We start from the raw sequence: 14,123 nt of genomic DNA, 5'->3' as shown, positions 1-14,123 counted from the left end.
TTTATTTATATATTTAATCTTGAGATGGGGTCTTGCTGGCCTTACATTCCTTACATTCCTGGGCTTAAGGGATCCTTCTGCCTCAGTCTCTCAAGTAGCTGGAAGTATAAGCATGTACCACCATGCCCAGTTTAAAACAGGATCTTGAGGAGTTGTTTGCATATCCGTGTTCATTGCCTTATTTTTTACAGTAGCCAAGAAGGGGAAGCAACCCAGATAGCCATCTACAGATGAAGGGTTAAAGAAGTGTGGTGTATACATACAGTGGGACATTCAGCTTTTGAAAAAAGGAAATCCTGTTATAATATGAATGAACCTTGATGAAAATTATAGTAATTGAAATAAGCCAATCACAGCCAGACAAATCATGTATGATTCTACTTACATGAGTAAGTAGATGGAGAAAGAGTGGTGATTACCAGGGCCTGAGGCAGGAGAAGATGAGAAGATGCTGTCCAATAAGTACAGTTTCTGTTTTACAAGATGAAAAGGTTCTAGATATCTTTTGTACAATGGCGTGAATATGATTAACACTACTAAAGTGTACACTTAAAAATAGTTAATGTTTTATGTGACATGTTAGCAATGTTAAAAAATCCTATCCCTAACTTTTTTGTAGTTTTTTATTTTTGTTTTTGTTTTTGAGACAGGGTCTTGCTATGTAGTTCAGGCCGGTCTTGAACTCACTATGTAGCACAGGTTGGCCTCGAATTCATGGTGATCCTCTTCCTCAGCTTCCCAAATGCTGGGATTACAGGTGTGCACCACTCCTCCCGGCTGCTGTCCCAAATTTTAGAGTGGTTGCTGAGAGGGCAGCCTACTTTGTCTCCACGTGATCATTGTCTTTTTTTGGTGTATCTGATAAGTAGGGTGATGAAGATATCAGAGACCTGATAAATAATAGTCATGGGTTTTAAAGGTCTGTGGGCTGCTGTTATATCTTCATTTGCGTTTTGATGCATTGGCTTTTTTTTCTGTTGAATATTTTTATTCCTTTCTAGTTTTATTTCAGAGTGAAGTAGATATAACAGATACCATGTTTTGAGTTAATAAGTTTTTTCTCCTTCAGGTGTGATGATGATCAGATGTCTAATGATAAGGAGCGGTTTGCCAGGTAATGTAGTGCAGCATTTTGGTCCTTGTGGGACCAGGCAGTCCGTTCACACTGAATTTTAATTTTATCTGGATGAGAGTGAGTTCCTGTGTCCTTTATCTTTCCTGTTCCAAAAAGTGGTGCAGTTAGTAATGTTGCTATCGTAGATGTTCAGGTGACGTGGCTTCAGACCAGTCCCATCTCTGTCTTATGCAGTGTTTTTCTCTGCATGTGATAGCTATAGGAGGATGTTTGCTGGCCTTCCATGGGAACACAAACTGTGGATTTCTTGATTGCATTTGTTATAGAACTGGTATAGGTAATGGAAAAATCTGTATGGAGAGTGATTTTATTCTTTACAGAGTGACCATAGAGAAGAAGTTTTTGTGGAGACTAGAGTTTTGATTAAAATAATATACTTACATTTGTGTTTAAATAACCTGTCAAGATGGTAAAATACTTTCTATTTCACTTTTTATTAAACAGTAAATCTCTCTCAACTTGGTTTTCCTTTGAGAAAGTTAATATTATATATTTTTAAGCAGTATGTTACTTCTTTTCTTTTTTTTTTTTTTTTTTTGGTTATTTCTTTAAAAAAATTTTTCCCTAGGGGCCAGGGATTTAGCTCAGTGGTTTCACCGCCTGCTGTGCAAGCGCAAGGACCCGAGTTTGATCCCCGGTACAAAAAAAAGAAAAATATTCCCTAGTACCAAAAAAATATTTTTTTTTTGTTTGTAGCTACCTCAGAAAAACAAATAACCTTATTAATTCAAAGTGCCATACTTAGCTGAACACTTAGTTTATTCATTGCGGATGTTGCCCATGTGGGGACCACTTTGAGAACCACTGATCTAAATAACTAAGAAATATCAGGCAGAGTAGTTTTGAACACTGAAGCAGTGAGAGCTTTGAGTTAGAGGAGATTATATAAAGTAGTTGGTACAGATATTTTTTCGGTAGCAGCATATAGGATTGAGAAAGAGCAGGGCTATAGGCAGAGAAGGTAGTGAGTGATAAGCTACTCAAATGAGACAGCTGTGAAATCATGAGTGCCTGGTAGCAATGGCAATAAGGAAACTGTAAATACAAGAGGTTTTTCTAAAAATAGTTTTCTAAAAATAATCAAAGGTACTTGAAATAGATAATTATAAAGTCTTTATGATGTGAACCATCTCTAAAATGAGAAGTTAATTGTAGATATTGGAATAGTTTTTCAAACTGCATTAAAAGGTCAGGCCATCCATTTGTATGGGCAGTACAGGTCCACAGTCTCTTGACTGAAATTCCAAACAGCCACGAAAACTCAAACTGTTTTAGTCTTCATTCATCCTGCTTAATGTGAATGTTTATACATTCATGCTTTTTATTCAGAAATGTTAGAGTAGAAAGGGATTGTGGCTCTATAACAATGGCAAATTAGGTATGTAATTTTTGAACAACAGAACTCATTCCTTTAAAGTAGTTTACTTCACATATCATTGAGAATCCAATTAGAGAGTCTTCAAAAGCTGAAAATTATGAAGGTGGTGTGGTGCATGCCTGTAATTCCAGCACTCAAGAGGCTGAGGCATGAGGATCACAGGAAGTTCAAGGCCAGCCTGGACTACATAGTGAAACCTTGTCTGGAAAAACAAAGATAAAAAACCAAAACAAAACAATAATCAACAAAAGCTGAAAATTGTGAATTTTAACTTTGAAAAAAAGGTTATTTTTGTTTGTTACGGAACTATCTAGAAGTAATAATCTAAGGAACACAAAACTCTAAACTTAGTATCATGTAGCTGTCTTATCAGAATATATTTTTACTTTGTTCTCATTATTACTATGTTATTTTGTGTATTTTACTGATCGTTTTATTGACACTTTTCTACTTATTGCTAGTCTTTTTTAAAATTTTTATTAAAGACCCACTAAATGGCGGTTTTGTTTTGTTTTGTTTTGTACCAGGGATTGAACTCGGGACCTTGCATTTGGGAGGCAGGGGGTGGCACCACTGAGCTAAATCCCTGGCCCCTTGTCTTTTTTTAAAAAAATGGAGTTTTGCTGTGTTTCCCAGGCTAGCCCAGAAGTCTTGGGCTCAAGACATTCTCCTGTCTCAGCCTCCTGAGTAGGTGGGAGTACTAGGCCAAGTGTGTGCCGATAGGCCTGAACTTATTGTCATTTTTAATAGCTAAAATTATCAGCCTTTTAATTTTTCATACTTAGACATTTTATTTGAGGCTTATCTATTTGTCTATTAAAAATAGAATTGAGGACTGATATACTGGCCTGGCAACAAAGTGATGTTTTTTTCAGTTGTCATTCATTCTACAGTAACTCAGTTTTCTGGAAAAACTTAGTAATAATACTGTGACCTCCTTCAGGGGAGGAGGAGTTGCTACCAGCTGTGTTGTGGTTCTTCTGCAGAAAATGGTAAAATGACTAGATCAAAATTAAGAATAACTTTAGGAACACATCAGTGATAGAGGATATGCAAAAAATCTAGCTGTTAGTTTTAGTTAATAGGTTCTCCAGTGAAATGAAATCTGGTTTTGTGTGTGTGTGTGTGTGTGTGTGTGTGTGTGTGTTTGTGTGTGTTCAGGGAGAGATTGTATTTGTGATCCCTTGTTATCTTTAATTTTTTTCATTATAGAATGGCACTAGTGGATATAATCTTCTTTCCAGATTGGGAACAGCATATGAAAGTGGTATTCCAGAATTCCCTTGGTTGGTTCTTCAGAGTCTATATATCCTTGGTCTTTACAGAGCCTGATTGACAGAATGCTTTCTGTGTTACTCTATAATGTATATTGGCCTTGTCTTTGTGTTGACCTTTGTCTTGTAAGTTACTTTTTCTTTACCATAACAGATGACTTTGTAGATTACAGGCAAGGTTCCTGTCCATATTTCCGCCCCACTCTCTGCATCTGTTTTCTTTCTTTCTTTTCTTCTTTATTTTTTCTCATTTCTTTCCTTTTCCATGTCCATATTTATCCTTCCTCCCTCCCTCCCTTTCTCCCTCCTCCCCACCCTTCCTTTTTATTTTAATTTTTAGCTTAGTTCATTAATTCTGTTTTTAGGTCGGATGATGAGCAGAGCTCTGCGGATAAAGAGAGACTTGCCAGGTAGGAGAACTGTGTCTTTTAGCATGATGAAGCAGATGCTGCTGCTTTTCCTGTCCTTTTTCTTACCCTGTCTTCTCTTCCCCTTTCTCTTTGTATTTTTCCCTATCTGTGGCAAGAGAGGACAAGATTTTTTAGAAGTTTGAGTGTAACAGGAACTTTGGCTTCCCTATCAGAAAGTGGGTGAGTTGAGGGAACTTTACTTAGGAATTTAAGAGATTGTTGTTATTCTCTTTTCCTCCTTATCCAAGCACTCTTTCACAGAATCAAAAGAATTTAGAAATAATAAAACTAATGCCAGGTGGTACTTTAACAGGAAAATATTCTATCAGGAAACCAATAAATGTATCTGTATTTGCAATTAATTGCCAGTATTTAAACCTCAGGCATTTACTCTATACCTCCCTAGAAAACTCACTTGTATTTTCCTGTGTAGACTCGCACCCTCGATTACTGTGTCACAATAAAAGTGGTGTTGCTTTGGTGATTGAACCTTGTGATTTACCAGAAAAGTTTTTAGCTGCCTTGGTGTGGCTATTTGAAAGATTATGTTTCAGTACTTCACTATCTATCAGATACTAGGATGATAGGTGCTTCCAAGTTTGAGAGTAGAATTTTATGTGTCTCAGGGAAAATAACTACAAATGGATGTATGTGATGAGACTTTTCTGCCATTAGGAAAAGAGATTCGAGAATATTTTTTGGAGACTATTGTCCATAACATGGAAATAATATAGAAGATATGTGCCCAGACTTTTTTGTTCAGGTCTCTGTGACCTGTAGGAAATAAATTATTGACAAATGCTTAGTTTTACCATTTTCCCCTTTTATCTGTCACTTACCTCTTTAAGTTGGGCTGCAAACTCACTTTGCTGCCATTTCAACCCTAGCCTCCTAACACTTTCCCTCTTCAGACAACTGATTCATCTTCATGGGGTAAGGAGAGTGTTGCATTGGGAATAAGGGTAATTAAAGTCACTTAACTATGTGGCCTCAGTCTGCTCATCTTATGAAAAAGAACATTAGATTAGTTTGTTTTTTCTTTTACAAAGAACTTTTGTTCAGATAGAATCCTTAAGTGGTAATAGAAGTAAATACATGTGACAAAGCAAAGCTGCTCAGGTAGAAATAGAAATGCACCTGGTGTTAGATTCTTCTTTAAGGCATCCCCGTTCCCATGGAGGACACTGCAGAACCTTCTGAGTTTTTTAGGATTCCTTTTTGAAAAATCCCTGCATTTTTCCTCTTAACAGTGATGTCATTCTGACTCAATTTTGAGAAATGTGGCCTACTTAACCCTGGTGAGATACAAATTATCTTTTTCCAGGCCTTTAAGCATTTCCTTCCCACTTTACTTCTACTCCCCAGTTCACTTTGTCCCAGTCTGGGACTCATACGGTATCACATAGTCTCTTAAGTTCAGTGCACTGGCCTTAGACCCAAATAAAGAAGCTAGGGCTTTGTGTATTAGTGGTACAGATAAAACTTCAAATCGTCCAGTTCTGCCTCTTAATGTCAAAAGAGAAAAACTCAGAACAAAGCAACATTTTTTGGACCAAGGGGATCTGTACTATCATTTCTTACATCAGCTGTTGAGCAACATATTTGAATTGATGCAAATTGGTCATTTTTTTTTCTAGTCTTTAAATAATTTAGTTAGAAAAAACCAGTTTAGTCAGTAAACATGTAATCAACCAAGCTGAGATTATTTGTCCTTGAGAAACTAAATTCAATCAACATTTTAAGCACTATCATTTCTTAGAATATTTTTTTGTTCTGAGGGAACAGTAATTTATTTACATAGGCAGTGACATTTTCAGGAGATAGATGGAGTTGTATCTGCTTGTACTCTATTTACCTTGTTAGCTTCTGTACCATACTTGTTCTGCATGAGAAGTTGGCAAATCTTACTTTAACTGCTGAGACTTAAGCATCATTAACCCTAAATACTACATTTTTCAGCAGCTTACTTGGTGTCCATATCTCTCTCCTACCAAGTGACCAGATGTCACCAACTGGATGGGGCTTCTCTCTCCATGCAGGGAAAATCACAGTGAAATTGAACGGCGGCGAAGGAACAAGATGACAGCTTACATCACAGAACTGTCAGACATGGTGCCCACCTGTAGTGCCCTGGCTCGAAAACCAGACAAGCTGACCATCTTACGCATGGCTGTTTCTCATATGAAGTCCTTACGGGGAACGGGCAACACATCCACTGATGGCTCCTACAAGCCATCTTTCCTCACTGATCAGGTCTCTGGGATTAGAACTGTGAGAGCTTCTAGAGCTGGTTGAATCTGTTGAAAGTTTTGATTTTGGTGGGCAAGAATTCAGCTCTCAGGAAGAATGCAGACCATGGAAAGATGAATTTCAGTCCTTGGCTATCATATTAATAGGTATTGGGGTGGTAAGAAGTAGAGAAGAGTTGTGAAAACTGTTTATTAAGCTGGTAGGGATTTTAGAAATTGTCTCATAAATGCAGCCTATAAGGTGGAAGAAGAAGAGTGGAATCCAGAGAGAGATTGCCATGTCCAGTGAATTAGTTGTCTTCCTTAACTTTAGAATTACTGTACATCTTTTTCTCATCCCTGCAGCAGGTTCCAGTTTTAGTGAAGGAAGGAGTCTAATAGGCAGCCATTGTTGCTCAGGAATATGTTGTGTAACATCTGATGGACTGTAAGAAAAATAGAAAAGACAGAAATACTTCCTGCTTTTCAGCACCTCAGTCTGAGTCTAAATATGCAAGTGGCAGGATGTGCACGAAATAAACAATGATAGGAAGATGCCTGCAGTAAAGAAATGTTCCCCCCTTATTTATTTATTTATTTGGTACCAGGGATCGAACTTGGGACCTTCCACTTTCGAGGCAGGTGGCAGAACCACTGTGCTAAATCCCCAGCCCCTTTTCCCCCCCTTACTAATAATTTGTGTGTGATTAGATAAATATACTGGAGGGATACCTGAAGAGCATTGAATGGCTAGACTTGAGTGAGCGTGGTTAGGGGAAACTTGTTTTTTGTCTTTAATTTTTAGACAGATTCTTTTTTGTTTGTTTTGTTTTGAGACAGGGTCTTGCTGTGTAGTCCAAGTTGGCCTTGAACTCATAGCAATCCTCCTGCCTCAGCCTCCCAAGTGCTGGGATTACAGGTGTTCACCACCATGCCCAGATCTTAAGACAGGTTCTTGGTAAATTGCCCAGGCTGGTCTCAGACTAGAGATTCTGTTGCCTCAGCCTGCTGAGTAGCTGGAATTGCAGATGTGCATTACTGCTCCTGGCAATATATTCTCTTTGATTACAATTTAAAAAGTAATATATGACGACAATAGAAAAATTAGAAAAACATTTAAGTATGAGAAAGAAAAAAATTACCTTGTAATACCTCCATTTTAATGAAAGAATTAGAAAAAAGGAAGAAATACAGGTTGGGAGAAAGAAATAAGAATTCCTCAAATAGGGTGGTCTATTTAAAAGCACATGTAGCACATTTTATAGCTGTATATACCAAACAGTTAATTTGCTTTATCAAACACCTACAGATACTGGTTCGACCAACTTCAGTTCTTTGCCTTTTGTGGGAAAGCCAGGTGCTTTGTGCTGGGAAAAGCATAAAGAATGATGAGATAGTAAATAGACATGTAAATAAACTACATCATGAACACCAAGTTCAATAATAGAGGTATAGTGGTAAGGTTTGTACTCGTGCAGATAGATAAAATGAGGTCTGGGGATGTAGCTCAGCAGCACTGCGCCTGGCTTGCAAGTGCAAGGTCCTGAGTTCAATCCCTGGTACCCCAAAAAACCCCAATAATAATAATAAAAAAATGAGGAGTAGTGTTCTAGATTTTTTAAATAACTTGAGCAAAAATTTAAAGGTATAAAAGTAATTGAATTATTCAAGCAAAGTCAAGTGGTTTAGCATGTGTTGGGAGATGAAATAGGAAAGTAAGCTAAGACCTGGTGGTGGAATAGTTAGGTATTATGTTAAGGAAATTTAAGTTTTAGGCAGCGAGGAGCCATAAAAATGTATGAATTGGAGAGAGAGTAAAAGACCACGTGTAGTGGCACAAGATGACTGGGACAGTGACACAGTGTTGGAAAGCAGAGTTGATAAAACTGAGTCCTCCCTGGGATGTGGGGGAGAGCATTAGACTTGGAGGTTTCCAGTCTGAGAGGCGCAGTTAGTCCAGAACGAGGATGCTGGGGTTGCACAGAGGATGCTGTTTGGATGTGGGTATGGTGACTGTGATTATGAAATGTTGATACTGAGTTCCTGGTATAGTATCAGTTTGGAAATGTTTAACAGATTCTTAGAAATAAGATTTCTGAGGGCTTAAGAAGAAAAAAATTAAGTAGATCTAGGGATGTAGACTTTGATATTATTATTTTTTTTGGTATTGGGGATCAAACTTGGGACCTTGTGCTTTCGAGGCAGGCGGCGGAACCACGGAGCTAAATCCCCGGCCCTCATTTTCTTTATCTGCATGAGTACAAACCTTACCACTATACCTCTACTATTGAACTTTGTCTTCATGATGCATTTATTTACATGTCTATTTACTATCCCATCATTCTTTATGCTTTTCGGAGCACAAAGCACCTGGCTTTCCCACAAAAGCCACAGAACTGAAGTTGGTCGACTTTGATATCATTTCATAGTGGGAAGTAGTGGATATGATTTTCTAGGAAGGAAGGAAGGAGAGAGAATAGATCCTTGAAAATGCCTACATTGAACAAAGGAAAAGAGGCCTAAAGCAGAGGAAGAAAAAAACATTGGAGTGGCATCTCATTGAAGCAGCTAGGGGAAAATAAAATTTAGGGAATAGAATGGACAACATTGTCAGATTCTGCAAGAAACTGAATTAAAAAATGATGAAGACCCAGCACAGAAAAAGGAATTTACATTGGCAATTAAGAGAACATTTATAAACTCCCTAGGAAACATTAATACAATGGTGTTGAGTGAAGATTGCAGTGGGATTGAGAAGTAAGTAAAAGATAAAAGAACAGAGGAATTGAATATAAAGTTATTCTTATTGTCAGCCAGGGATTTAGCAACACGCTTGCCTCGCAAACACAAGGTCCTGAATTTGATCCCCTGTACTCTTTCCCCCCCACCAAAAAAAAATTCTTAGTGTAAGATTGGCACTGAACACTCCAGCCAAACTGAGGGACAAAGTAAGGAAACATTGTGTTGATAGATCTGAAAGGAAAGAGAAAGTGGGACTATTTGGTGAGCAGATCCTGAAAAGAAACCAGAGAAGAGGGATCAAAGGACAATTACTGTTGGTGATAAGCGGTAAAGAGAAAGAGGTAGATGGTAACATAGGGAAACTGAGGAAATACTGGGGAAGGCTTTCTTATCAGTGAAAGTAATTGCTTAGGGTGGAAACCTGTGGCTGTGGATCAAATATAAGCCAACAGTTGCTTATGGAGATACACCCATGGCCTGGAGGGTCTTACTTCTTCAAATAAATAGAAATATTTGTTTTTCCAGAGTTCAGTGTTAACTTTTATTTCTTTTCTTTGGCCAGGAACTGAAACATTTGATTTTGGAGGCAGCAGATGGCTTTCTGTTTATTGTCTCATGTGAGACAGGCCGGGTGGTGTATGTCTCAGATTCAGTGACTCCTGTTTTGAACCAGCCACAATCAGAATGGTTTGGCAGCACACTGTACGATCAGGTGCACCCAGATGATGTGGACAAACTTCGGGAGCAGCTTTCCACTTCGGAAAACGCCTTGACAGGTGAGCTATGTGGATGGAAGATGAATGAGAAATCCTTTCTTCTTTATTTTTCTGAATCATGACAGGTGTTTAAGCTCTTAAATTAGTTTTTTTTGGTTTTTTTTTTTGCTTTTTTTGGGGGGAGAGGGTCTTGCTGTATTATTCAGGCTGACCTTGAACTTACTATATAGCCCAAGGTGGCCTTGAACTCTTGGCAGTCCTCCTGTCTCAGCCTCTCAAGTGCTGGGATCACAGGCATGTACCACCATGCCCCGCCTTTAGATTAGTTTTTTAAATCTGGCAATATTTCTAGATTTTCTCCTTTAATATAATCAGTCCTTTTTATACATATTCATCTTATCTACTCTATGGCTTATCTTTAGAAAAGGTTTCCTTAGTAATTATGCTCATATAAACATTTATTTATTTATTGATACTGGGGATCAAACTCAAGACCTTGTGCTTGCGAGGCAGGTTTGGTGCCACTGAGCTAAATCCCCGGCCCTAAACATTTATTTTTATCTTAATATTATTGTAAGTAAAAGTAAAATCCACCCTCAGTAGTCTTTTTTCCTGCCACACTAAAAGAATCATCTATGCTTCTACCTCATTTGTATAGATAAATTACTGGTATTTTTTCTACCTACTTGTGCTTGGCTTTTTGCTAGGTTCTCAGATAACATTTTTATTTTATCTGGGAGTGGCTATTGGTCAGTATATAAGTTTTGTGCTGCCTGGCTGCTGGCTGGCCTGCCTCCCTCACTTCCTTCTACCTTTCCTCCCTCCCTTCGTTCCCTCTGTAAATGCATTATCTCCACTCCCTACTTCCATTTTAATGTGATCCAGTTCTTTTGTCAAAACTTGACTAGAGGAAACAACTCATGTCTGATCCTGAACAACTATAGGAAAAGTTTCCAAGTGGGAGCAGATAAAAAATGATAGTTAAAATGCAATAAATTCTATATTGGTGTTGGTCATTCAGTTTCCCCTCTTTTATGTTTTATGGATTTTGTTTTTTCTAGTTCTTCCTTTTCCCCAGAAGTTGTCCTTGGTTTCTATAAATAAAGGAGAGAAACAGTTTGGTTTTGAAACTAATGTGTTTCTTTTTTTTCTTTTATAATGTTTGTTTCTGTGGCATACTCCTACTTTTCCTTGCATAAGGTTATTTTCCATGCTGCCATTGAACTTATAGTGAGATTCATAGATGAGATTAAAATACTTCAGGCTTTTAAATAAACCTGTCTGCTGCTTGGCCTGCTCTCAGTAAGGAGGTTGGAGGGTATGAGCGGGGTGCTTACTTATCCTTGCCTCCAGTATCTCTCCCCTTTCCCCACGCGCAAGAACGCGCTCCAGATTGTTCTTCACACCCTTCTTCAGGGCGCATCCTGGATCTAAAAACTGGAACAGTGAAAAAAGAAGGTCAGCAGTCTTCCATGAGGATGTGTATGGGCTCAAGGAGATCATTTATTTGTCGAATGAGGTGAGTGTCAGGCTGAGGATTGATTTGACATAGGAATAATCAAGAGCTAAGGTTTTTATTTCTGTCAGTGGAATTAGCATTTTAAATCCAAGTACCAGCTGGATTAAATGTAATTCTCAAGACAGATTGATTGTAACGCAGAATAAAATGTGTAGTAAGGGAACTAACGTTTACTGAATTCCTCTTATGCCAGACACTGTGACAGGTGCTTTATGCCTCTCATTTTATTTCATCCTCATAGCTGCCCTGTGAAGTAAGAGTCCTATCACCATTTTGGTGATTAAAATCTGAATTCAAAGCAGTTAATTTTCCAAGATTACACTGACAGTGTCTGATACAGGATTTTATTATAATCCATAGTAGTCTGACTCTAAAGCCCATAATTTTTCCTTTTTATCACCAGGCAGCATCTATGTACTCAGGCCATTTTTGTACTATTATTATAGGGTTAGAAATTTGAGATAATCTTTTAGCCTTTTACTTACTATTTAGTGTTTATGAATTATATGCTTTACTGTATACTTTAGGATTCTGTAGAAAGGATGATGGTCTATTTTACACAGGTAGCAAAGTCATCTCTTAGTGTTGGGGTGTACCTCAGCTGTAGAATGCTTGCCTGGCATGGGAGAGGAGAGATAAGGAAGAAAAGGTCTCTCTCTCTCTCCTCCTTTCTCTCTCTCCCCCCTCCCTCTCCCTCTTAAACCACCACCACCCATCATGTTTTTTGGGGTAGGGACTGAGCCCAAGGCCTCACATGTGCTAGACAAGAACTCTACCACCAAGCTATCTCCTGAAAAGGCATCTCTTAACTACAGTCACAAGATTAGTTCAGATTGTGTTCTGAAATTCAGCTACATTTTACTGAGAGGATACTTAGTACAAATGATAGGTAGGATATTAAGAAAGGTTTCCTGTCTGAGAGTGGTGGCACACACCTGTAATCTCAGACATAGAGGCTGAGGCAGAAGGATCACACCCGGTTCAAGACCAGCCTGGGCTACATAGTGAGTTCAGCACCAGCCTGAGCTACATAGCAAGACCCTGTCTCAAAAAAAAACAAAACAAAAAAAGAGAGAGAGAGAAAGAGAGAGAAAGAGAGAGAGAGAGAGAGAGAGATTTCCTAGAAAAGGTAGAAAATTGCTTTAGTAGTTTAGAGTGGCCCCAGGACTCAGACTGCTCTTTGTTTTAATCCATAGTATCCCATGGATTTGAATTCCAGCTTTGACACTATCTTTTGAAACCTTGCAGAGGAATTCTTTATCCTTTAATTTCATCATCTAATATTGGAGATGATACTAATACTTCATAAAGTTATGACTATTAGGTAAATTAGCATATATGAAGATACTTACAGCATGGGACATATTAGACTCTATACAAGTTTTATTATTTTTATTTTTAAAAAAATGAGAGAGGGAAAGTAAGATTGGAGAGGGTATCCCAACATGTGGCTATGGCTGATGCAAAGAGGTAGGCAGGAGCAAGGTATATAATAATGAAATCTGGCAGATAGATTAGGATTCCTGTTAGTGTAGAGCAGGAGTCAGCAAAGCATATCTCTTTGTAAATAAGTTTTATTGGAACAAATTCATGCCCATTCCTTTACGTGCTGCCTGTGGCTACTTTTACAGTATAATTCCAGAGCTGATTAGTTGCAATGGATTGTATGCTCACAAAGCTGAAATTATTTATCATGTGATCCTTTACAGAAAAGATTTATCAACTGTGCCCCCCCAACAGGTGTGGTGCCCCTGAGCTAAATCCCCAGCCACGATTTATCAACTTTTGATGTTGAAGATCTCTGGATTTGTGGAGCATATGATGCCCGCCCCAAAACACACACCGGAGTCTTAGCACTGAGCTTTATCCCCAGCCCCCTCTTTTTTTTTTTTTTGAGACAGGGTCTCACTTTGTAGTTTAGGCTGGCAATGAACTCTCTATGTAGCCCAGGCTGGCCTCGAACTCGCAGCGATCCTCCTGCCTCGGCCTCCCGAGTGCTGGGATCACAGGTGTGTGCCACCACACTCGGCTCCCAGCCCTTTTTATTGTGAGACAAGTTGTCACAAGGTTGCCCAGAAGGTACTTGTGATCCACCTGCCTTAGCCTCTCAGAATACTGGGGTTATGGACATGTGCTGCTACGCTAGCTGTGAGATATTTTTTTACTTCAAATTCCAGTACTTTTTTTTTTTTTTTGCCGTTACCTATTGCTTATTTATTCAGCATTGTAAATAATACTTATATAGAGACATAGAGATGTGTAAAAATGAAACATTGTGAAAAAAAATACAATTTTTCAATTTCATATGAAACTCAAAGTATAAGTTTTGTCCAATATGGAATGCACCTGTATTTGTTTATATTAGGGCTCTAAAATTCATTTAAAAATCGTTTTTAAAAAAGAAACAACTGACCCACCATGCAAGTTTATTACATATCTTGCTTCCTCCAGTATGGTTTTAAGTTTTACCAAACCTGATTTATCTTTGTCCTTTTTTCTTGTTAGGAACATTGTTGCCACCTTTCTATGTCTTAATTGTATCCAGAGCCCATTATTCTGCTGTTACTGTGAAAAATTCATTGATAATGCACCCTGACTTTTAACCTCCTTGTTCTTTAAAACAGGTGTGGTAATAGCTCTGTGGACCCAGTCTCCATGAATAGACTGAGCTTTGTGAGAAATAGATGCAGGTAAGCCATGAAGACCAAAGGGGCAATAGAG

The 14,123-nt window shown here is 38.3% G+C and overlaps 1 protein-coding gene across 1 annotated transcript in view; it reads left to right on the top strand.

The window, feature by feature from the left end:
* Arnt (aryl hydrocarbon receptor nuclear translocator) overlaps positions 1–14,123 on the top strand; it is a 62,416-nt gene that overhangs the window by 24,711 nt on the left and 23,582 nt on the right. The window contains 6 exon segments of the mRNA XM_004854059.4: positions 1,070–1,114; positions 4,153–4,197; positions 6,237–6,450; positions 9,730–9,943; positions 11,300–11,402; positions 14,027–14,092. Coding sequence (XP_004854116.2) covers positions 1,070–1,114; positions 4,153–4,197; positions 6,237–6,450; positions 9,730–9,943; positions 11,300–11,402; positions 14,027–14,092 — 687 coding nt within the window.

This window comes from Heterocephalus glaber, unplaced genomic scaffold (assembly GCF_053883595.1).
Source record: "Heterocephalus glaber isolate CG9 unplaced genomic scaffold, H.glaber_assembly_v1.0 deba00001442, whole genome shotgun sequence".
Lineage (NCBI taxonomy): Eukaryota > Metazoa > Chordata > Mammalia > Rodentia > Bathyergidae > Heterocephalus > Heterocephalus glaber.
The sequence above is the reverse complement of the archived record's forward strand: the minus strand, read 5'-3'. Positions and strand labels throughout refer to the sequence as shown.